This window comes from Lipotes vexillifer, unplaced genomic scaffold (assembly GCF_000442215.2).
Source record: "Lipotes vexillifer unplaced genomic scaffold, Lipotes_vexillifer_v1.1 scaffold980, whole genome shotgun sequence".
Classification (NCBI taxonomy): domain Eukaryota; kingdom Metazoa; phylum Chordata; class Mammalia; order Artiodactyla; family Lipotidae; genus Lipotes; species Lipotes vexillifer.
The window spans coordinates 229003-253353 of NW_006776752.1; the positions used below are offsets into that span (position 1 = coordinate 229003).

Sequence of the window (24351 nt, forward strand, 5' to 3'; positions counted from 1 at the left end):
CATCGGCAGGCGGACTCTCAACCACTGCGCCACCAGGGAAGCCCCTCCAGTGTATTATTTCTTAAACTGACTCACCTCCTGACTCCTGGATAACATTTGCATTGGTCCCAATTAAGTTTTCATACCATATTTTTTGAATATATTCCCCAATGCTCCTTCCCAAGGTCCTATGTGCTTCTTTGGTCTAGGAATCCCTCAATGTCATTTGGGTGGTAACTATATCTTGGTCAGGAGAGCTCTGGTATGTCTTAATTCCGGGAGTCTTGACTACAGTGGCTACAACTGAGTCCCAAAGATGACAATATCAAGATTCTAAGTGGATTTTAATTCCTGACGGTTCTCTGATAAGGAAGAGTATCTGGAGATGGGTGTTCCAGGCAGAAGGAATGACAAGAGCAAATGTCCTGAGCTGGGAGTGTGCCTGGTGGGTTCAAGAGGCAGCAAGGTGGCCCAGACTTGGAGCAGACTTGAGGGAGAGGGGGAGATTAGCAGAGGATGAGGCTAGATATGTACTGGAGAGTCAATGGTGTGAGATCCAGGAGACCATGATTTTGACTTTTATCTTGAGTGACTAGACAGTTACTCAAGCATTCTGAGAATTGGCTGAAGGGGGGCAACCTAGAAGAGAGATGATGAGAGCCATGTGGGGCTAAGAAATTGTGTCTCCAGAGGAACCACATAGATCTCACATAGAAATTGTCACTGATCCTGGACTTTAAATCTGATTAGATGGGATGGTTGGGTTTCTTCTTTCAGGAGCGGGTGAAGGTATCCTATGTGTGAAAAGAAGAGTATAAACATATAATTGGTGGCCGGTGCCAAAATCCACTTCTGGTTCTTCCGGGACACATAGCCAATTTACCTGCCCAGCCTCCCTTGAAGGTAGGTGTGGCTATGGGACTGGTCAGGCTACGGCCAATGGAATTTGAGTGGAGGGGTGCATGCTACTCCCACGCCTGGCCCATAAACACTGCCCATTTTTGCTCCTTTGTTGCCTTTTCCTCTGCTGGCTCACAGGGATGACTCACCAGGGTGAACCTGAAAGCCAAGTATAGCCAAATGCTGCCTGGCAATGGAATTTAGCATGAATGACCCTCATTCAGAACACAAGCGCTGCCCAGCTGAGGCAACAGTCATATTAAAATAAATAAGCTTCCCCCAATATTGCATCCCAGTCCCCCATGGTCATACCTCTAAGCCCCAAATCTGAAGGGAAATCAGCCCCTCAGCTCTTGTGAGCCCAGCTGCCTTAGAATTTCCAAGGGGTGTTTGTCTAAGGGACTGTTGCATTCTACCTCTTGGGGTAGATAAAAGAATTAATTGTGGAAAGCCTAGTTAAGAGCATGCATAGATGAATCAAAGTCTTTGGGTAGCTTGACAAGGGTGATAGATAGGAATGCATCTCCGATCCATCAACTTAAAAATCCTATGTGGGTTGGGGGCGACTCTTGGTGGGTAATTCACCCATTTCAATACTTTCAGTGGTTTAGGGACAGTTCTAGAACCCACGAGTGAGTTCAGGTTTCAAGGTAGAATTCCTCTTCTATGGCTTTATCCATGTTACTGTGACCTACCCTCAATGACCATCTCATAAAAAGCACACCTAACCCAAGCCCCAAATGCTTGCAGCTTGAAACTGACCTTGCCATCTAGGTTTAAGGAAGGGCTGTTGAGTCTCCTGACATTTTGACTGTAACATTGCGTCTGCTTTCAGACCTGGCTATGTTGCCTAAAGCTTGTGGTTGCAGGATATCTTCTTATGTATATTAGAAATTGTGCCAGCCAGCTGTGGGTCCTATTCCTTGGTGAGGCTCTATACTGCCAGACCCTTCCATATGAGAACTGCCCCTCTCCTGCTCCATGTAACTCTGGTGGGGCTGTCAATCAATCAAGAGTTCCCACCTACAATAGTGGTCACAGGACCAACGATGACCAATCATAGTCAATCTCCACTGGTTCTCAGAGAGAATCTCGTTTTCTTAGGTCATGAACCTGGATCTTCTGGGACCCTCTTTTCCACCACATTTTGTAAAGCCATGAAGTCATCGCTTTACACAGGTAAAGCAGGACTCAGAAGCTGGAGGGGGCAAAACAGGTTCCTAATGACAGCTGTTGATCAACTGGATCCAGCCCTGCCCCAAATCATTTTCCATACCCTTGAACGCAGTTGCATTATCCAATACATCTTCTAAAATTTAACACATTCAGCTTGCATGAGTGGGATTCCTTACAACCATCACTTAACAATTGGGGGTTCTATTAATGTTCCCATTCACTCAAGGGAGTCTGCATATTTTCTTACTGGATACGTTTCTTTTCCTTATGGACATGTATCACACATCCACTGCAGTCATCAGGAGCTCCTTCTTTCTTATACAGTTCATTCTTTGAATCTACTGCCTTGCCTGAGGATAGCAAGTTAAATGGAGAAGATGAACAATATCTCCCAGATCATTTATCCCCATGACCTTTTCTCTAAAAGGCAGACTGTTGTGTTACTTTATCACCTTAGAGAATCCCTACTGAGAGCAGTTTTTTGAACAAGACTTTTGCATTCAACCCACGGTTTGATGACTCACCCCTCACCACTCACCACTGTTTGATGACTCACCACTGTTTGATGAACTCCCTCGCTGGGAAAGCCTCTACTCATCGTAACCCTGTATTTCCTTATTCACTGGAAAAGAGCTAATAGGGTCAGTTAAAATGAATTTCACAGGTCCTTGAACTGCCTGCTTCCTAAGTTCTTCCATTTTTAACTTTTTGGAAGTTGGTGCCATTTTAAGGGTTCCAATATTCCAGGCCAGCCATTAACACACCGTTTCTTTTCTACAATGCCCTTAGCTTCAGACCCACGAGCACAATGTGGGAATGACCCTTTAGGCCAGGGGTTGGCAAATGACAAAGCCGGATCCAGCCCATTTTGGTAGTTATTGGAACACAGGCACACCCATGCATTTATGTATTGTCCATGGCGGTTTTCGTAGTTGCTACAGAAACCATATGGCTGCAAAGCCAAAAATTATTTATTATCAGACCCTTTACACAAAAAGTTTACTGATCTCTGCTCTAGATTAGCATTTCTTGATTGTTTCCTCATCCTAGCACCACAAAAAATGGTACTCTGAGAGAAAAAGGAATTAACATCTTGACAAGCCTTTGGGCATGTTGTTTGGTAAAGACTACTCTAGACCACTTGGGGCAGGACATGACCTGGTATATACTTGGGACACCACTATCTGATAGCCTAGTCTTCATTTTGACATATCTGGGTACCAGTACATGATCTACATCTTGGTTCTGTAGGTTCTATGTTTTGATTCCCATGTAGATTTTAATTTTGGTCAAGGCCAAGGTTATTTTTGTTCATGGGTGGTGGTGGTGGTGACCTCCTGGGCATGCTGACTTCCTGTGCAACTGTCCCTGCAGTGTAAAACGAGACTTGTAAGAGCACAAAGATGCTCCCATCACTGGTGGGATGAATGGGAGCCATTTGTGGTTCAAAACCAATTACCAACATACCTGTGCCTGAGTTAGAGCGTGTGCCCCTGAATATGTGGTCAGAATCTGTTCCAGCTATCACAGCCACTTGCTCCTTTCCTTCAAGCAGTGCCACAGTGAAGTCACTATGGGCACAGAGGGCATAGTTAATGCCCATATTCTGAACTGACATCCCAGGGCCCTTGATACGAACTGGTGTCCATGGAATACTTACCTCTGTATTCCAACCACACCAAATGTGGAATCCTTAAATGCCCACCATATTTTGAGGTCCCATCAATATTCTCTCACCTTTTCTCAATTTATTAGGGCATACATTCATTGCAGAAGCCACGACAGAAGTGGCTGTCCACTCTTTATAACGCCACAGAGAAGAATAGGGGTTAAGGACCATTCACACCAACAGAAAGAATGAAACTGCAAGTTTATTTGAAAGTATAAAATTAAAAAAAAAAAAACCTAATCAAAAAACAACCACACACAACCTTTCCAGTTTACATCAACTTTGAATGTCACACACTGATTTATTTGCCGCTTGCTTGCATTCTTTTAAAATGTCAATTTCAAAGCGGAAGGAGAAGAGAGCAGGTGATAGTGATCACAGCTGAACGATCTTAACGCTAAAATAAAAAGGACTCACTGATCTCATTTGAGAAAAGAGAGCAGGGATGGTTTTCTGATTGGCATAGATTTAGGCCATGTATACAAAAACATCCTTGTTGAAATGAGTTAAAAAATAATGCTGGCCACTTATTTGCTATTTTGAGTAGGGGAAAAACACAAAACAAAAAACCCCTGCAGTTTTGGTGTCCTATTTATATCTTTTTAAAAACAGCCATTTAAAAAAATCAAATCTATAAGAAAAACATCCCTGTGTTTGTTTTAAAAAACAACATTAATAGGCTCTCCTTATGCTACTAAGGCCATTTGTCTTTCCTAAGATGCCTGGAAGCTGAAAAGCGCGTGAGATTAATTCACCACATGATTAATTAAAATTAGAATCCTTTCCTCTAAACAACTTCCAGAGCACCAGAAAGAAGCAGGGGCCACCAGAGGGAGGAAAGAAGCCACTCTGGCCCACAGGAGATGAAATATTCAGCTAGAGTTCCTCACATACTCTGGCTGCCACCAAAAGTTCTTTCTTCACTGGATTACTCAGAAAATAACTCACGTTATTTTAAAAATGAAAGATGTAGGCAACTATGTTCCTTTTCTTAACTTAAAAAAAAAAAATCACCAAGTGGCTAGCTTTCCTGTAACACACTTTGAATTTGGTTAAAAAAAAAAAGTCTACAGAATAGGATCATTGAATGCCACTTCATCCCCCCTCCTGCAGGCTCCGTTTGAATAAGCATCAAAGAGGTTACTGACCACGTGGAAAGCAGCTCTGCATGGGTGACAGCTGCCCGGAGTGGCTCCACTTGGTTCCAGTTTTGTTCCCCCACAGCCATTAGTGTGGTTTCTTGACAAATAACATCTACGTTTCCACCCACGACTTCCTGAGGGGGTTGGCACTGTGGCTGGCTGGGCACAGAGAAAGAGGAAAGCTACCATAAACACAGAGCCTATGAGCTGAGGGAGAAAGGCGTCCCTCTTTCTGCGTCCTTCAAGAACTCGATAAATAATAACTCAAAGTGCAACAATGCACAGACGCCTGGCACACAGGTCAGTCTGGGGGGACTTACCAGCGTGCTCAGCGGGACAAAGGAACGATCTCCTTTTGCATCTTTGCTTGGACCTCACTAATGGAAAAACAAACAAACAAAAGACAGCTTTCCTATACACATATAAATAGTCCCTTAACCAGAAGGGAAAAAACAAACACACTGTTTCAAATGCATTTCTAAGAGATTTAAAAAAAAAAAAAAAAGTCCAAATGGCAAATCTTGACTCCAAACTATTATCCATGTGTCTCAGAGGAGAAACTATGGGACGCTCGGAGTGAGGCCTGAGCCTCACTCTGATTCCAGCCCTAACCCTAAATTTCAGCACTGGAATCTGCGCCTTGGGAAGGGGGGTGAGTGCAGTCCAGGAATCCAGGCTCTCTCAGGGGAGGTACTGAATTAGGTTCTCACGTTGAGTTAGAACCTACAGTGTTCTCAAGTCCAAATGCACAGGTAAAATGACTTCTGAGTGTCAGGGGGACTTAGGGGGCGAGTGTTGAAGCTGCATGAATGGGCAAAGGCAGGCTGCGTGTGGCTTACAGGGACAAAGGGCCAGATCAGATTTCTGGGCAACTCGGGTTTAGTACTCATCCCTTGTTTTACGGGCAGGTCACAGCTGGGAGGGAGACAATCCAGAAACCAGGGAAAGGACTGTGGACCAAAGCAGACCCAGGATCTTGGCAGCCTGTACTTTAGGAGCTGAGAACTCAGATAAACTCACGGTAGGGCTCCCTGCCTGTTCTGGAATGAGGCTGATGATATATGATCCTGGAGAAAGCTCTCAAAACGAGGATTCTCGGACAAATTTTTAAATCCAGACTCTATCCGGACCTGATGGTTTCAGAGTCCTTCAGAAAACCAACATGACACTGCTGACTTCTGAAGGGCGTGACTCACGGCAACAGTGTTCTTTGGCCCCGACCCAGAGCAATGAACAGCCTAGTGCAAGGCGGGTTCTGATGCTCCCCTGGATTCTCTCCAGAGTGGCCATCCAATGACAGCCTCCTGGTAGGACCATCCAACCCAAATCTCCAAATGGAGCTCTAAGGAAGCAGCCCACAGAGAATTTGGTCCAGTGTCCTCTGCCCTTCTGAACACCCCATACGGCACAAACACTGCTTTCCCCAGGGCTACCTAAGTACCGCACTCTCCGGCCACCTACTCAGCAAGGTTCCAGCAGTAACAGAATGATGCGGAGAGTGAGGCTGTGATCCTGGGCCCCGAAGGAAGAGTAACTGCCCAGAAAAGATGCACATACATCAGGGCAACTGAGAGGCCAGACAGTGCCAGCTCGCCCTCCAAAGAACATCCCTGAAATCTGGGGAAGGAGGTGAACGGAGAGAGAGCTGACACCCCACATCACTCCTTGGGGCATCCTGGGGAGCTTCCCATGAGCGCAAGTTGTTAGGATGGTAACAAGTCAGAGCAGATGAACCCATATGGACTTTGGAAGAGCTGGATTTTATACTTCTTCGGTGCCCTGGCTGGGTGCAGAGTCCCTAGGCTCCGTGGTGCCTTCTTGTGGGCCAGGCTGCCCCGGCCTGTGGCCCGTGTCTTCCATACTCAGGAGGCTGCTGGCTGCCTGGGAACTGGTGCTGTTGGCGCTGCCAGACCGGGAGCGGTAAGGGGGCAGGTCGGCTTGGTTCAGAGACTCGGTGTCCGAAGAGTAGGGCGGCGGAGGGAGGTCATACCATGCGGGTCTGCGATGGAGAGAGCAGGATGGGGCGGGGTGGGGGGAAGGGGGGAGAGGAGGGGGAAGAGAAAACATTAGGAGCCCAGGCACGGCAGGCAATGCCAACTTCTGCCCTTTTCCGAGCGGATGCTGACATCGGGAATGAGATTTTCCTTCCAAGGAGAAAGGCAACCCAAGGACTAGGAAAACCAGTGATTTGTAAGAAGACGAAAGGAACAGGTCAGCGTGCTCTGCCTGGCTTGTGCCAACTGGACAGTGCCAAAACCACAACCTTTGGTAGGGAGAATTCTAAATACTCCCCGGCTCATCCTGGGGGGTTTGGCAGGGATTCACCTGGTCTGGTGTTTTGACAGAGCCCCTGACAGTCCACAGAACTGGGGGCCCTTACTGAAAGCCAACTCTTCCCGGCTGTGCGGACTTGGGTGAGAGGATATCCTCTCAAACCCTCAGTCTCCCTATCTATATAAGGGAGTAATAATGACACCTTGCTTACAGTGAAATAACTTAAAAGACATTTTATTTTCCAGCTCTCATTTATGGAAGGCTTACTACGAGTCAGGCACTGCGCCACCTACCTTACATCCCTTATTTAATGCTCACAAGAATTCTAGGAGAGAGTCATTACTTTCATGCCCATTGTACTGGGGAGAAAACTGAGGCAAAGGGGCGTTAAATGGCTTGCACAGGATCACGAACAACTAGTAAGCAGCAGTGCTAGGATTTGAACCCAGGAATTCTGTCTCCAGATGCAGCAGTTTTAACCTTGCTCTACAATGGGTGGTCCAAATGAGTGAGGTCTTGTGTTCTTACGCTTATTTGCGAAGATGTCCTTAATCACTGCTCCTTGCAGCTTTGTTTATCTTTTATGAGGAAGGAAAAGGAAGATTAAATAATACAAGAGCTGCCACCAGAGAGGGTTCAAGGAAGAGCCCAGTTAGCCCAGGAACACTGCCTGCAAAATGCCTCGTGCCACACCTGGTGAGTCCTGGGCTCAGTGGAAGAGGAACGCTGAGCAGGGTCCCTGCAGGGCAGGGGATGCTGAGAACCAAGGGGGACTCAGGTAGCTCTAGTCCCGGGACTTCAAAGTGGGTTCTTTGGGTACCTTGGAGGTCACCAAAGGAGAGAGGAAGGCTGAGCAGGCAGGAATGAGGTCCACTACTGGCTCCAACTACAGAACTCTGGGTTTTAACTTTATATTTTGGGGGTCCTTGTACAGCTCCACCTGTGATGAAGGTTCTACTGCTTAACAAAGCTGAGAGTTCTCTATGCCACCTCCTTTATTTTATAGATGAAGCCAAGCAAAGTTAAGGAACTTATTCACTCATTCATTCACTCACTCACTCACCCATTCATTCATTCAAATAGGAACCAAACCTCGAGTATATATTGGGCTCTGTTCTGCGGTAGCAGGTGAGTGTCCAGAGCTGGTCAGAGTCCTGGACGTGTGTCCGTGTGGCATTACCAGGGAGGAGGAGGGATCTGAACTGGCCAGGATCCTAGCGGTATGTCTTCAGATGAGTAACTTAAAAATCTCAGTTTTCTCGTCTGTAAAACTGAGGCACATATAGAACCTCCCTCGGTGAGTGGCTGTGAGGACTGAATGCGATGATACACATGAATCGTTTTGCAAAGACTCAGTAGAAGTCAAAAGCTGCCGCCGCCTTTGCAGCTGAATGCAGGCTCCTGGCAAGACCAGGATCCCAGGCACGTGCACATGTATGCCCGCCCCTGCGTGGGATGACCTCCCTCCCCGAGTCTCTCCCAGCACGCACCTTTGGTCCAGCAGGGCCTCTGAGTAGGAGGGCGGGGAGCCCACTTCAGACGCGTTCTGCTCGGCTTGGCTGGCCACGTACTGGATGCCATTGTTGACGTTGTAGGTGACGTTGCAGCGGTGAGGGTGGTCCAGGACCACCAGGCGGGAGAGCAGCACGGGGTGCTGCAGCCGGTGCACTGGCAGCGTCATGAGATTGTTGCGCTTCCGCTGGTGGTGCAGGACCAGAGCCAGCAGGGCCACGACCAGCACAAAGATGACGGAGCTGCCGATGATGGCATAGGTGATGCTGGGATAGTACACGAGCTGGTTCTCCGAGGTCACGAACACCTGCCCGCTGCCTGGTTCTGAGAAGCCCCAGAGGCGAGAGAAAAGGAGAGAGGTTACCAAGTCGGCGCACCCATCTGCCGCGAAGTCAGTCCCAGGACGGGAACGCAGACGTTCACAGGAGCACGGTTCACGATAGCCGCAAAGTGGAAAGCACCCCAATGTCCATGGATCGGTGAATGGATAAACAAAATGTGGGCTGCCCATACAACGGAATATAATCTGGCCATAAAAAGTAATGGTGCATGCTACAACATGGATGAGCCTCAAAAACGTGCTAAGCGGGCTTCCCTGGTGGCACAGTGGTTGAGAGTCTGCCTGCCAATGCAGGGTACGCGGGTTCGAGCCCTGGTCTGGGAGGATCCCACATGCCGCAGAGCAACTAGGCCCGTGAGCCACAACTACTGAGCCTGCGCGTCTGGAGCCTGTGCTCCGCAACAAGAGAGGCCGCGATAGTGAGAGGCCCGCGCACCGCGATGAAGACGGCCCCCACTTGCTGCAACTAGAGAAAGTCCTCGCACAGAAACGAAGACCCAGCACAGCCAAAACTAAATAAATAAATAAAATTCAAAGTACGTTTAAAAAAAAAAACGTGCTAAGCAAGATAAGCCAGACAGGGCTTCCCTGGTGGCGCAGTGGTTGAGAGTCCGCCTGCCGATGCAGGGGACACGGGCTCGTGGGAGCAGCCATCACCATCAGGGCACAGAGAGCATCCTCAAACTCAGGGCTGTGGAGAACAACTCTCTGAGAAGCTTGCTGAGGAACAGAAAAGAACAGCAATGTAAGAACACTGAGGTGTACAAGATAAGCCTGGGAAAAAAAAAAAAAAAAAAAGATAAGCCAGACACAAGAGACCACATGGTGTACGATTCCATTTATATGTGCCCAGGAAAGGCAAATTTATAGAGACAAAAAGTCGATTAATGGTTGCCAGGGGCTGGGGGTGGGAATGGGGATTCACTGGTGGTGGGCATCAGGGATCTTGCTGGGGTGATGGGAATGTTCTAAAACTGGATGTGGTGATGGCTGCGCAAATTTACTAAAACTCATTGAGTTGTACAGTTAAAACGGGCAAATTTTATGTCATGTAAATTATACCTCAATAAAGTTGTTTAAAAAAATCAGCCCCAGGAAATATAATATCCAGGGAACAGGAGTGATAGTTCCGGTGACAGAAATCAGTTTTTCTCTGGAAATTTATCATATCACATACGTGAGGAACACTGGCCAGTGTGTCTGGGGTTCCTTATGTCGGCAAAGTATTTAATGCCCGGCCTTTGCCAAGCTTTCAAGATGGAGAGCCAGCAGAACACAGGCTGAAATCATGGACTCTGGAGCCAGACCAGGTTCAAACTCAAGCTATTCAGCTGACTGGCTGTGTGCCCTCTGGGAAGTGGTCAACCTCTCTGTGCTGTAATTTCCTCATCTGTCAAATGGGGGTGGTATTAGTCCCCACCTCACTGGGCTGTCGTGAGCATGAAATGAGTGAATAATTATCAAGCACTTAGAACAACAGCTGACACACTGAGGGTGTTCAAGACATACAAATATGCGTTTTACCACAGCTACTTGTCTCACAGCAACTCCACGAAGTAGGTGCTGTAACTGCCTTCTTTTTAAGATGAAGAAAGGGAAGCTTGGAGAGCTTGGGTCCCTTGACCAGGGTCACAGGGTTAGGAGGTAAGGGGCTGTGCCTGATTTGAGCCCTGTGGTCTGAATTCAGAGCCTTGCCTCTGACACTCCGCCCTGCAGCCCCCTACCAAGACCAGCTAGGCAACTGGCACACATTTCCTCAGAGGCCCTAGGACGAAGGCCTGGTACACACCCCAGACCTGCAGGCTGCCAGTCCCCTCCTCTCCACGTGTACTAAGGAGCCACACTTCAAACACTCAGGGGAGAGGCTTCCCCGTCAGCAGAACACACCTGGCAATGGTGGCCAGGCCCAGGCTGGCACAGGACACCAGAGTGGCCCCTCCTCGTAGAAAGTTGGGGACCCCTCTTCTTTGCGGAAGATCCACAACTACCCACAGCTGCGGCCCAGCTGCAAAAATAATCTAAATGCATCCTAAGTGAGCAAGTCTGCGACCACACCCTGTGCCCGTTCAACCTCTGAAACAGTGAAGAGGCTTTAGTGGGTTCACAGCGGCCAGTGTGTAGACGTGAAGTGGCAGCACCATCCGCTGGCTGCTTGGGTCCTGGGCCCCTCATCACTAGATCGCACATGCTCTGTTCATCATGGATCTCCAGTGAGTAGGATGGTGTCTGGCACAGGGTCGACACCCAATAAATGCATCCAACTCAACGAAAAAAATCTGTGTATTCACACACCCTGGTAAGGTAGGTGCTATTATTAGTTTATTATTCCTGTTTTTCAGATGAGCAAATTGACTCAGAGGTGAATTAAGTTGTCTAAGTGCACAAAAGAACTAAGCAGGGGAGTCAGAACGAGAACCAGATATTTCTCCTTCAAAAGTCCACGTGCCGTGCAACACACCATCTCCCCTCCTTTCCCGACACAAACAGTTCCTGATTCCCCACATCATCCTAATCTGACACAAAGAAAGACCTCCCCCCTCAAGCCCCAGGCTGTGTTCATTTTCGTTCCAGTCACACTCAGACATGGACTAAAGGCTATGAAGATTCTCCAAGTTCTTGTCAGTCACTGTTTCAGTGATGAACTGTATAGAAAGAAGCAAGCAAGATGCCAGAGGAGAGGCAGAAGCGTGCTGTAGACGGTTACGGGAGAAAGGCAGCTCTGGAGTTTTCTGGAGACAACGAGCTGCCACCCAGAGGTTCTGCGGGAGTTCTGTCTGCTCTCAGCTTAGATAATTAAAAGCTGGGTGGGAGCCTGTGTGTGTGTGTGTGTGTGTGTGTGTGTGTGTGTGTGTGTGTGTGTGTGTGTGTGTGTGTGTGTGTGTGTGTGTGTTTTTCAGATTTCAGGCCTAAAATAGAAGAGCCTCTTTATTTCATCTCTAGCACAGAGCTGAAGGGTCGAATTCTGGGGCCATCACTGCTAGCTGCTACTCAAGCAAGTTATTTAACTTTGGGCCTCTCACTGTTGTGGCCTCTCCCGTTGCGGAGCACAGGCTCCAGACGCGCAGGCTCAGCGGCCATGGCTCACGGGCCCAGCCGCTCCGCGGCACATGGGATCTTCCCAGACCGGGACACGAACCCGCGTCCCCTGCATCGGCAGGTGGACTCTCAACCACTGCACCACCAGGGAGGGAAGCCCCAATGTTGCCTCATCTTTAAAATGGCAGTGGTGCTGCATAAATAGCAGTAGCTATCTCCTTGGATTATTGGCAGCGTAAAATACAACCTACACACCAAGTGCTGAGAGCAAAGTGCCTGGCGAGGGTCTGTACTCAGTTAATGCTGTTCCTCCCTCCTTCCCTCCCATCCTACCTTCCTTCCTTTGTTTCTATTTCTTTTATTGCGGTAACACTGGTTTATAACACTATGTATGTTCCATGTGTACAACATTGTATTTCGCCTTCTACATACACTACAGTGTGCTCACCACCAAAAATTGTTTCCACCTGTCACCATCTGGTTGCTCCCCTTTACCTATTTGCCCTCCTCCCACAGCCCCACGCCTCTGGTAACCACTACTCTGTTCTCTGCATCTACATATTTTGTTTGGTTTGGTCTGTTCACTTATTTTGTTTGCTTGTATTTGATATTCCACATATGAGTGAAATCATACAGTATTTGTCTTTCTCCATCTGATATCTCACTTAGCACAGTACCCATCCATGTTGTAGCAAGTGGCGAGATTTCATCTTTTTTAATGGCTGAGCAATATTCCTGTGTGTGTGTGTGTGTGTGTGTGTGTGTGTGTGTACACACATATACCATATCTTCTTTATCCATTCTTTCATCTGTCAATGGGTTGTTTCCATATCTTGGCTACTGTAAATAGTGCTTCAGTGAACATAGGGGGTGCGTCTATCTTTTTGAACTAGTGTTTTTGTTTTCTTCGGATAAATACCCAGAAGTGGAATTGCTGGACCACATGGTTTTTCTATTTTTAAATATTTGAGGGGCCTCCATATTGTTTTCCACAGTGACTGTACCGACTTGTGTTCCCACCGACAGTACACAAGGATTCCCTTTTCTTTTTTTGTTGTGGTAAAATACATACGCAACATAACGTTTGCAATTTTAAGCAGTTTTAGGTGAGCAGCTCAGCAGCATGAAGTATATTCACATTGCTGTGGAACCACCACCGCTTTCCACCTCCAGGATTTTTCATCATCCCGAACTAAGGATGCGAATTCTTAGTGTCACATTCTTTCCTTTATCCTCTGGGCCAGAGGGAGAGGTTGGGAGGATCCCTTTTTGGGAGGTAGAGTTGGATAGAGGATAAGAACCGAATGAGTTCCTTTCCAGCGAGATGTACTCCTTGAAAAATGTGGATGGAATTTTCACATGGAAAACAAATGGGTCCAGAGATTTTAAAACACTGACTTCCATGTAACCACCTGAGGTTTTAAGAATCCAAGAGGGAGCTCTTAATGAATGGAATGTAAAATGCTTGCAGGCGAGAATCGGTGATCACATTCGCTCGAGAAATTATGATGTTAGATGACTCAGGGGTGCCTGGTCTCTTTTCTGCTCTGTGTGTAAAATGTCATCTTGTATTAATTCATTAACTAGACTCACTTTTCTTAAGAGCTTGATGAGCCCGCTGGCCAAATTACTAATATGAGAGTTGCATGGGACCTGAGTTCCAAGTGCATAATCCACGATTAATGAAGTTCCCATTTATTCTGGCTGTCCCTCAAACTAATGCCCTCACTCCACTGTCAAACAGCTTGAATTTCCGTCCTGTACTGCAGCTTCTACTGCATTAATTCCAGGCAATCTGGTTACCACCAGGGACCACTGTGCTCTCAGAGCTTCCGGGAGCTCTGGCTGCTGCCCGTGGTGGAGCAGGCCGTGCTCCAGGGCTACTCGTCACCTCAGTCATCACAGATATGTGGAGTTATCATGACAGATTTTTTTTTTTTGGGGGGGGGTGCGCGTGCCTCTCACTGTTGTGGCCTTTCCAGTTGCGGAGCACAGGCTCCGGACGCGCAGGTTCAGCGGCCATGGCTCACGGGCCCAGCCGCTCCGTGGCATGTGGGATCTTCCCGGACCGGGGCATGAACCCGTGTCCCCTGCATCGGCAGGCGGACTCTCAACCACTGCGCCACCAGGGAAGCCCTATCACGACAGTTTTTGAGCAGATGGTGAACATTCTGAGGAGGAGGGCCGCCTTCTAATTCACACAGAGGTGGTATCTGGACTGACAGAAGGACTAAACCAACTGACACCTGTGACTTGGGGTTCCTTTGCTTCTAAAAGATTCCCTCCTCCAGATGCAAATTACATTTCCTACAGGATACGATTATTCACCTCTCAGAATGGGCAAAGGCGAAGTCTGAGTTCACATTTTGCTGGCCAGGACTTGGGAAAACAGGTATAATTATTCACGCACGGCTGGTGGGAGGGTAAATTGGTACAACCCAGGGTGGTGATGGGGTTAACAATATAGATCAAAATAACAAACATACATTAACAATACATATCAAAATAGAAAAAGTACATATCCTTTGACTCAGCCATTCCACTCTGAGGAATCTAACAGATATATATACTCACACAAATGAGAAGTAACCCTTTAATACAAGTATTCATGGAAGCACTGTTCGCAATAGCACATGTATCAGGAAAGATCTAAATGTCCATCAATTGCAGCCTGGCTAAATAAATGATGGTGCATCCAGACAGTACCACACCTATTTAAGAAACTAGGGCAGCTGTACATATACTGATGTGAAACAGTCTGAAAGATATCGTGATAAGCTGAACAACGACAACAAAAGTCCAGTAGAGAATGTTCTGAGTATTCTAGAAGGACACACAGACCTGGTACGACTGGGAGAGAAGAGAGGCAAGAGGGAGACGTATTTTTCATTGTTTACTCTTTTCTACTTTGTATTATTTATACTGTTTTATCCAGTCAAAAAATAAGCATCTTGTCTCTTCCTCTGGCTTTGCCTAGGCTGATGTGAGTAGAGGATTCATTACTGTTTTCCTTCCTTCTCTCCCTGTAGTGTGAGGGCTCCTGGGGGAGTTTCACTCGGACCCCTCCCTGAGTCCAGAATTCCTGTTCTAGAAGGTTCACTGCCCTGTTCAAACGGACGCCTTACCATTCTCCTGAAAGCTCAACTGCGTCTTTAAAAATTTTATTTAAAAAATTTATTTTTAAAATTAACTTTTCTCCAGAGTAAATATTTTTAAAAGTCAGGTTTAGTGAGGTATAATCGATACACAATAAAACTTACCCTTTTAAAATGTACAATTAGATGAGTTGTAACCAAATGTAACAGTTGCAATAAGCACTATCACAAGCAAGATATCAAACATTTCCATCCCTCCCGTCATTTACAGCCACTTGGGAATCACTGATCTCTTCTGCCCAAATAGGTTCATCTTTTCCAGAAAGTCAGGTAAGGGCATCATTTAGTAAGTAGCCTATTGTGTGTGGCTTCTTTCACTCAGCATAATGCTTCTGAGGTGCACCAAGGTTTCTGAGTATTACTATTGCATTCCTTTAGACCGTTGAGCAGTATTCATTGTTTGGATGCAACACAATTTGTTTATCCGTCCACCAGTTAAGGGAGGGAAGTGGTTGTTTCCAGTTTCTGGAATGCATATCTTTGTGCTAACATATATTTTCCTATTTTGGCGGGTATATACCTAGGGGCAGGCTGCTGGGTCGTATGGGAAGTGTATGCTTAACTTATAAAAAACTATCACACTGTTTTTCAAGGTGGCTATAGTACTTAGCCTTCTCCCAGTTGCTCTGCATCCTACCAGCATGTAACATAGCTAGCCTTTTCAATTTCAGCCATGCTTACAGGTGCATAGTGGTATCTCACTGAGGTTTTAAGTTGCATTTCCCAATGACTAATGATGTCGAGTATCTGTTCATGTGCTGATTTGCCATCTGTGTATCTTCTTTGGTGAAACACCTATTTAAATCTCTTGCCCATTTTAGAATTGGGTTGTCTGACTACTTATTATTGAGTAGTAAGAGTCCTTTAGATGTTCTGGGAGACAAGTTCTTTTCCAGATGTGTGTCTTGCAAATATTTTCTCCCAGACTGTGGCTTGGCTTTTCATCTACTTTACTGTGTCTTTTTGAAGATAAGTGTTCAAATTTTTTTATGAAGTCCGTTGTATTAATTATTTCTCTTGTGTTCTGTGTTTTTTATATTCTATCCAAGAAGTCTTTGCCTAGGAGACGTTTTATAGCTTTAGCTCTTACATTTATAACTATGATCCATTGCAAGTTAATTTCTGTTTATGGTACAAGGTGAAGTTCAATGTCCTTTTCCCCCATCCCTTTGGATATCCAATTGTTCCAGTACCGTTTGTTGAAAAGCCTATCCTTTTTTATTGAATTACCTTGGCACCTTTGTTGAAAATCAATTGCGCATACAAGGCTGGGTCTATTTCTAAATGATCTATTCTTTTTTTTTTTTTTTTTTTTTTTTTTTTTTTACTTTAAATGATCTATTCTGTTTGATTAAGCTACATGCCAATCCTTATGCCAGTAACTGTGTTGAGAACTACAGCTTTATAGCAAGTCTCAAAATCAGGTAGTGTGAGTCCTGCATGCTCTCTTTTCTTCCAAATTGAATTTTTCTGATTACAAAAATATATTAGAATTAAAATTTAAAGTAATATAGAAATGTTCATGACAGACAACCTCTCCCTCCCCCCTTACACCTACTAGAAAAAAAATAGTTCACAGTTTGGTGTAGACTAGGGGTTGGCAAATTTTCTGTCAAGGGTCAGATAGTAAATATTTTATGATCTGTGTGCCATACAGTTTCAGCTACAACCACTCAACTCTGCCTCTGTAGTGCAAAAGCAGTTACAGATAGTACATCAATGAATGATTGTATTTGTGTCCCAAACTTGATTTAAAAAGACAGACAGCCAGACCAACCGCTGAGAAACTATCATTTCATAGATTTCTCCAAGCCATTGTTTATCTTCTCTTATTTTGAGAATTATGTTTGTATTACATGCATGTAGGTGACCATGCATTAGATTTTAACAAGGAAAAAATTTTTAGGAATGTATTAACTTCAGATTAATAATCCTTCAGGAAGAGATAATAGTTCTTAAAACTTCCAGCTAAGGCAGAGAAAACAATTATTACATTTACAATTGATTTCATTGGAAGTGTTCTTTTAATTCAGTTTCGGGAAGATCTTATTTCTTGACATCTTTTATGTGTAAAAATGCCTGAATATCTTCATTAAGCCTGAATAACCATGGAACTATACATAATTTTCATAGATCAAAAGTTATTTTAAAACATCATCTAGATATTGCTTCAAAAACTGTAGCGTCAAATAAAATGCAAGATTAAAAAAACAAACAAACAAACAAACAAAAAACAGGCAGCAGATCAGATTCAGCCCGCTGGCCGTACTTTGCTGACCTCCTAAGCATAGATCCCTCAAAACTCTTCTTTGTATATGTACACACGTGCTTTTCTTCATGCTGTATAGACATTTCTACAAATGGACATCTTCCTCACTCATGCACACCTTTGTGAAGGAGGAACTATGTAGTATCCCATTATATAGACCAATTCCCTACCAGTGTACATTTTGGTTGCCTTTTTTTTTTCGCTCTGACAAACAATGCCACAACAACATTCAGGCAGACCAACCAGACCATGAGAGCCATGAGGGGAGGGCCAGGCTTGCTGGTCTACTTCTATACTCAGTGCCCAACACAGAGGTTGAGTCAATTAGTCTGTGGTCACAGGTGCAACGATTTCTTAGGATGGACTGTGTTTCCCTGGCCATCTAGTCTCCGGGGCTGTCTTGAACGCTCTCCTTTTCTCTGTCCACACTGAGCCACCAAGCGTGGTCAACCGCTGCTGTGCAGTGTTTCTCTAGACTCTGCTTCTGGTCTCCATCAGGCCCAGGCCAGGAAGAGAAACCTCGTCGTGGTCTTACTATCTTTAGTCTCTTTGTCCTCTAACCCTTCTGCAATACTCTCATCAGATTGAACACGACCCAGCTCTGTGGCTGTGTCATTCTTATAAAATTCTTCAGGTCCAAGACCCTGAATGGCTCACATCACCCTCCCCAGCCACGCATTCAGACTCCACAGCCTTCCCCACCTTGGCTTCCCAGTACCAACCCCTGGAGGATGTGGGGAGAGAAGTCCAGAGTTGGAGTGTTGCATTGCTATTTGCTTTGTGACCTGTTGCCCACTCCTAATCTGAAAGAAATAATAATACAAATAACACTAACAACCACCATCCATGTTTGCTGTGAACTCAAAAACAGAGTAATAATCACCATGATATCATCATAATGATTATCATTGCAGCTCTCATCCTATCAGCAATATCTTATGTGTTTACACATATGACCTCTGATTTTGTAATCCTTAAACCATCTGCAGTGAGTTGAATGGTGTCCCCCCAAAAGATATGTCTACTAGGAACCTCAGAATGTGACCTTATTTGGAATAAGGATCTCTGAAGATACAAGTAAGGTAAAGATCTTGAGATGAATTAGGGTGGACTCTCAGAGTGTCCTTATGAGGGACAGAAAAGGAGAAGACCCAGAAACAGACAAGGGAAAAGGCCATATGGAGATGGAAGCAGAGATTGGAAACTTGCAGTCCCCAAGCCAAGGAACACCAAGAATTGCAGGCAGCCAGCAGAAGCGAGGAGAGAGACGTGATTCTCCCTCAGAGCCTCCACAAAGAACCAACCCTGACAGTACCTGCATTTTGGACTTCTGGTCTCCAGAACTGTGAGACAATAAATTTCTGTTGTTTTAAGCCACTAAGGTAGTAGCAATTTTTTTTGGCGGCCCTGGGAACCAAAGACACCATCCTGTGAAGCAGACCATTATTTTACAGAGGAGGAAATGGGGGAGCAGGGAGGTTAAGTCACTTGCCCAAGTCCTCTGTGCACCTGGGTTATGATCAATAGCTTTGTTAGAGCTAATCAGAGAGGGAACAGGGAGAAACCCAGCCAGTCCGGTTCCAGAATCCCTGCTCTTCACGTATGACTTATTTTCATGTTCACCCCTGTCTCCCACCATGAAGAGGAGTTCCTGGTGGGCAAAGGCCGGGCTCTCCCCTTCTTGGAGCCCTACTCAGGGCCAAATGCAGCCTTGTAAATACAGTAGGTATTCCACACGTATTTTTAGATATCTGTAAACTGACTTTGAGACACAGTAATTCACAATCTCTCCATTTAGAGAAAGAGTCAAACATTGAATAAGAAGCTGAGGGCAACCTTGAAGCTGAGGCATGGGAACTGGGCCCCCTACTGCTAATCTTCATCCTGTATGCATGATCTCACTTCAACCATACGACAACCCTTTTTTTTACAGATGGGGAAACTGAAGGCCAGAGAGGTTAAGTAACTTACTGAAGGTCACAAAGCAAACAAGTGGTACAACTAGTATTTGTACCCAGGAGTCTGATGCCAGAAGTCACCACCCTGTCCCAGGTAGTTCTATATGCCCTCCCCTCCCCTTTCCCCGCTTGTCCTGTCCAGTTGTCACCGACCTTATCTCTCTTGGATAAGCGATGTCATTGCTTATCGAAGCAATGAGCAATGATAAGCAATGGAATCATTGCTCCAATAACTCCAATGACTCTGATCAATATATTCTGAAATGTCTTCTGTGAGATGTAAGAGGTATTTCATGGGAAAGTGTACCTCGGTCAAAGAGGTATGAGAAAAAGTGGATTCGACAAATTAAACCACTTTCTTTGTAGCTGTTCAGAGTGCAGGCTCTGGAACCAAACTGTCTAGATTCAATCCTTGGCTTTGCCACTTACTGGCTGTGTGACCTAGGACAAGTTACTCTACCTCCTGTGTCTCAAAATCCTCATCCGTGAAACGGGATAATAGTAGAGTTCACCCCACAGGGTTGTTTTATGGATAAAAAGATAAAATACATTAAAAAAAAAGAGTTTAGAACTCTGGCACATAGTAAATACTCAACAAAGCCTAGATATTAATAGCTATCATTATGGGACTTTTCAGAGCCTTTACCAGGTAAACGTATACTGTGATGCTTCCTGAGATGATGTGGCTATTTCACCAACCCTGGTGCTTTGCTGAGATGGACAGAACATACATCACATTCCGGAAGTTGTCTTTCCATAGGGCATGGGGGCATCCCTGGCCTTTGGGTAAGCTGTTGGAGGAAGCTCTGCAGCTGTCGCTGCTAACTTAAGAGGCAGGAGGTGAGGGGCGACTGCCTAGCGCCCCTCCTCCTATGTGCAGCACAGGCACTTGCCTCCCAGGCCACACCCAGTTATGGGCCAGCATCCCCATCATCGACTGAAGTCGGCCAAGCACCAGGAGCCTCGGACTGTGCAGCAGCTCCTGCATGTGAAATGAGAGATTCCATCCATTGGGAGGGTTGTCCAACACCCTGCCGTCCTGACACCTGACAAAACCCAGCAGGCAGGAGCTGATCCTGTTCAAATGCGCAAAGAGCCCAAGGCTGCCCTGGGTCTGTTCTCCCGATCCTCCTCGAGTTCACTGTGGCCCCTGCATAATCAGTTCCTCGGTGCTACATCTGTCTGGTAAACCTTATTACCCAGGGAAATGCTGAGTGTGCACACTTGGAGCTTCTGAGTAAAGAAAAGTTTCTGAATAATTTAGGGGAAAGGGCTGGTAATAGCAGCATTACTCCCCGGAGGGGCAGTTTTATTGACCATGAACAAATTCATGGCTTCTGGAGATTTCAGAAAATCTAACACAATGACCTGGTTCCCTGCACCCCAGGGAAGGGTTATTCTTTCTGCACACACTGGGGTCTTGTGTTTCGGTCCCAGCACAGAGGGGGGACAGAAAGAGTTTAATGAAGGGACAGTGGGAAGCTGTTCCCAGCCTCAGGCCTGAGAGGGTGAGGATGTGGCTTCTGGAATCGGGTGGGACCCGATGGGAGCTGAGGCCTTAGGGGGAGGTATGCGCCCTTCCCTTCGCCAATCTGTGGCCTGCAGGCAGAGAGCTGGGGGAACAGATATGCTGACCTTTTGTTTTCTACCCTCCAACCTCTTGCTGATGCTTCCTCCTGGCCAAACCCACCCAGAGCCAGAGGGTAAGGAGGTTCAGCCAGTGCAGCCCAGAGGGTCAGCGGTGCACGCGGGGGTGGGTGGGGGGGAGAGGAGTGTGGAGGGGAGGCTGGTGAGAACATCCAGGGCGGCCCCCCCCCCCTCCGCTGTGACCTTCGCCCTCCTTCCCTGTCTCAGTCTGCAAACCCTACCAGACTCCCAGCCCTCAAACGCCACTACTCTCGTGAAGCCTTCCACTGTCCCCTCTGTTGGAATGAAATGGTTCCTTCCTGTGCTCTCCTCGCAAGCTGTCCCTTCTGCTGGACCCCCGTGACATCCTGCTTTATACCACGTTTAACAACACGCAGGCAGCAGAGGGACGACCCGCTGTCCTCCGGCCCCGTGCTGGGCAGCGCCGCACCGCAGTGCTCACGCCCCACGCAGGGAAACCCTTGCCTTCCGTGCTGGCAGCCACGCCCACCTGACCCTGACCTGCTAATGGACCAAAGCAACCAAATGAGAAAGCCAAGGCTATCTATGCAGAGCTCACTGTAGCAAGGGAGTGAGCCACCATCACCTGCATTTTGGCAGAGACTCCGAGGAAGGCAGAGGAGTGGGAGAGCATTCAGTGGCCAAAAGGGAGGGATTCGGGTGTGCTCTGACCAGAGGCTACCGGCCCAGGGAAGCTGGTGGCGGCGGCGGGCGGGGCATCTGATGGGATCGGCCAGGGAGGGGGCGGGGAGCATATTTCGCTTCCTCTGGTTGGTCCTAAGCTGGAAATGGGGCCAAAAATTGGGGAAGCTGTCAGTTATTAATCAAGTCTTGGATGTTCGGGGTCCATTGTTACAGGGGTTATTGTTTGGCTTCCTGGGCTGGTTGTTGGAGGTTGGGGGTGAGAGTTCTGCTTTTATACATGGTCTGGTCACTGCCCATCTGTATATTCAGTTTCTCACTGACTATCCAACCCATGTCCCCAGGTCTGGCCCAAATCCACTTGTGCTTGAGTCCCCCTGATGCCCTGGGCCAGTCTATTGCTCATTTTCCTCATTTGTAAAGTAAGGGCGATAAACGTCCAGCATGCAGCATCTCTGTGGAGCTTAGAGCTGACGCAGGTGAAGTCCCTGCCTTGGAACAGCGAGTCTGCTAACGTCATCAGGTACCTGACTGTTCTTGGAGGGAAGTGAGGTGTAGGTATGAATGAGGACGGGTCCATCCAACGAAAAACAGGTGGCGAGTGTGATGGTCAGCCGACATTTGGAAGTTTGATGGACAGGCTCAGAGTTCTGGTTCAGCCACAGACCCCATGAATGATGCTGGCTAATTTCCTGCACCTTTCTTTTCTTTTTTTTAAAAAGGTTTATCTGAACCAGGTCTTTCTTTTTTTAAAATTTTTTATTATTTATTTTATTTTTGGCTGTGTTGGGTCTTTGTTGCTGCGTGCGGGTTTTCTCTAGTTGCGGTGAGCGGGGGCTACTCTTTGTCTCAGTGCGCGGGCTCCTTATCGCGGTAGCTTCATTTGTTGAGGAGCCCAGGCTCTAGGCGCGTGGGCTTCAGCAGTTGTGGCACACGGGCTCAGTAGTTGTGGCTCGCGGACTCTAGAGCGCAGGCTCAGTAGTTGTGGCGCACGGGCTTAGCTGCTCCACGGCATGTGGGATCTTCCCGCACCAGGGCTCGAACCCGTGTCCCCCGCACTGGCAGGCGGATTAGTAACCACTGCGTCACCAGGGAAGTCCCTCCTGCACCTTTCTAAGCCTCATCTGTAATGTCAGGATTAAAAACCTGCTCCACCACAGAGTTGATAAGAACATTAAAAACCGCTGTTTTAAATCCAAGCCAAGTGAACCAATTGTGAGCTGGATGCTCTGACTTCCTCTTGTCTGTGCAAAGACTCTGATCCCTTCACGCCTGAGCTGACTGGCAGAAAAGAGGAAATGATGCCCAGAGGGAAGTAGGCAGAATAGCCAGGATTTTAGGGTAATGGAGGCTGAGGCCTTCCAAGGTTTGTGCTGAGAGTTAAGGAGGGATGTCTGGCTGGGGGCATGTTCATTTATCACTCAGAGCCCAGACAGATGGTTGGACCTTGTGCTTACGGCTGGGGATGCCAGAACCAAAACAGCAGAGACCTGACCCTGGGGATGCTCACGTGGGACAGGCCCTGGGGCCCCACTTCTCTCCAGGTTCCCCCAGGATCACCTCTACCAGCCTGCAGCCACGTCCTCTCAAGCAGGGAAGCGTCCAGGAACTGTCTTGACCATCATAAGCCAAGGGCACCCCTATGTCCACCTGGACTTTTCCTTGTTTTTTAAAAAACATCCCATGGGGCTGTTGTGCCTTTGTGGATCTCCATTCCAAGCACATCTCCTGTCCCAATTTAGATGCGGATTGAAAAAGTTTAATTTAAAGGGCAGACTGGCAAATGACTGAATCAAAAGAGAACCACAAAAATCCCACTGAACCATTGCCATGGCAACACAAGTTTCTAAAATTAACCAAAAGGAGGGTGATGGGAAAATCCTCGCTGCCAGCCTGCCCAGAGTCAGACGGACCACAGCAGGAGGCATCCTGGCCTGGAGCCACAGGAAAATTAGAGAGGGGATCCATCTGCCAGGAGGGAACTAGGGCTCTAAGACCATTGAGAGCCAAGAGACCACATTAAGATTACATTCAAAACAGGAGAGAGGAAAAAAAGAGAAAGTTCTAAGACTGGAGATCGAATGAGTGGATATCTCCCTGGGAATTCTAGTGGTTCTTATTCCAAGAGACCCCAGGGGCTCTTGTCCTCCCCACCTCTCACATTTGCCCACCCTTCGGCAAAGGGGACAGGAAGTGTCCCTAAAAAGCCCTGCATTTTCAACAAATGCTGTTGAGCCAGCCAACTGTTACCAGTAGCCCCTAATTTACAAGCTGCTCACCGCGAGGAGGGCGGCTTGGTAGGGAGGAAAGCCCCCCCGTGATCCAGAGCTCTCAGAAGCCTGCCAAGAGCTGCTGTGCATGCTCAGAGCTCGTTCTCTGGCTCTGATGAGGAAGAGCACCAATGATCAGCCAGCGAGTGAGGTGGTGATGAATGACCTCTGCTAAGACACTGGCCCAGGGCAGTATCACACAATTAGCTGGACGGTAAGGAACTTAATTGGCTATTTAAGGTGGAAAAGGGCTTTTTAAAAAAAAAATAGAAATTCAGTTTGCTGCCAAAACTCTGTGATAGGGCTTCCCTGGTGGCGCAGTGGTTGAGAGTCCGCCTGCCGATGAAGGGGACGCGGGTTCGTGCCCCGGTTCGGGAAGATC

The 24351-nt window shown here is 47.0% G+C and overlaps 1 protein-coding gene across 2 annotated transcripts in view; it reads right to left on the minus strand.

Moving 5' to 3' along the window:
- Positions 1-6342: 6342 nt before the first annotated feature.
- Positions 6343-24351, minus strand: part of LDLRAD3 (low density lipoprotein receptor class A domain containing 3) — a 264384-nt gene continuing 246375 nt past the window's right edge. The window contains exons 4-5 of one of the 2 annotated variants that reach the window (XM_007450626.1): positions 8631-8976; positions 6343-6865 (exon numbers count right to left, since the gene is read on the minus strand). In XM_007450626.1, coding sequence (XP_007450688.1) covers positions 6628-6865; positions 8631-8976 — 584 coding nt within the window. In that variant the 3' untranslated portion in view covers positions 6343-6627. The remainder of the gene's footprint in view (positions 6866-8630; positions 8977-24351) is intronic. The other variant, XM_007450625.1, reaches the window with a different exon arrangement.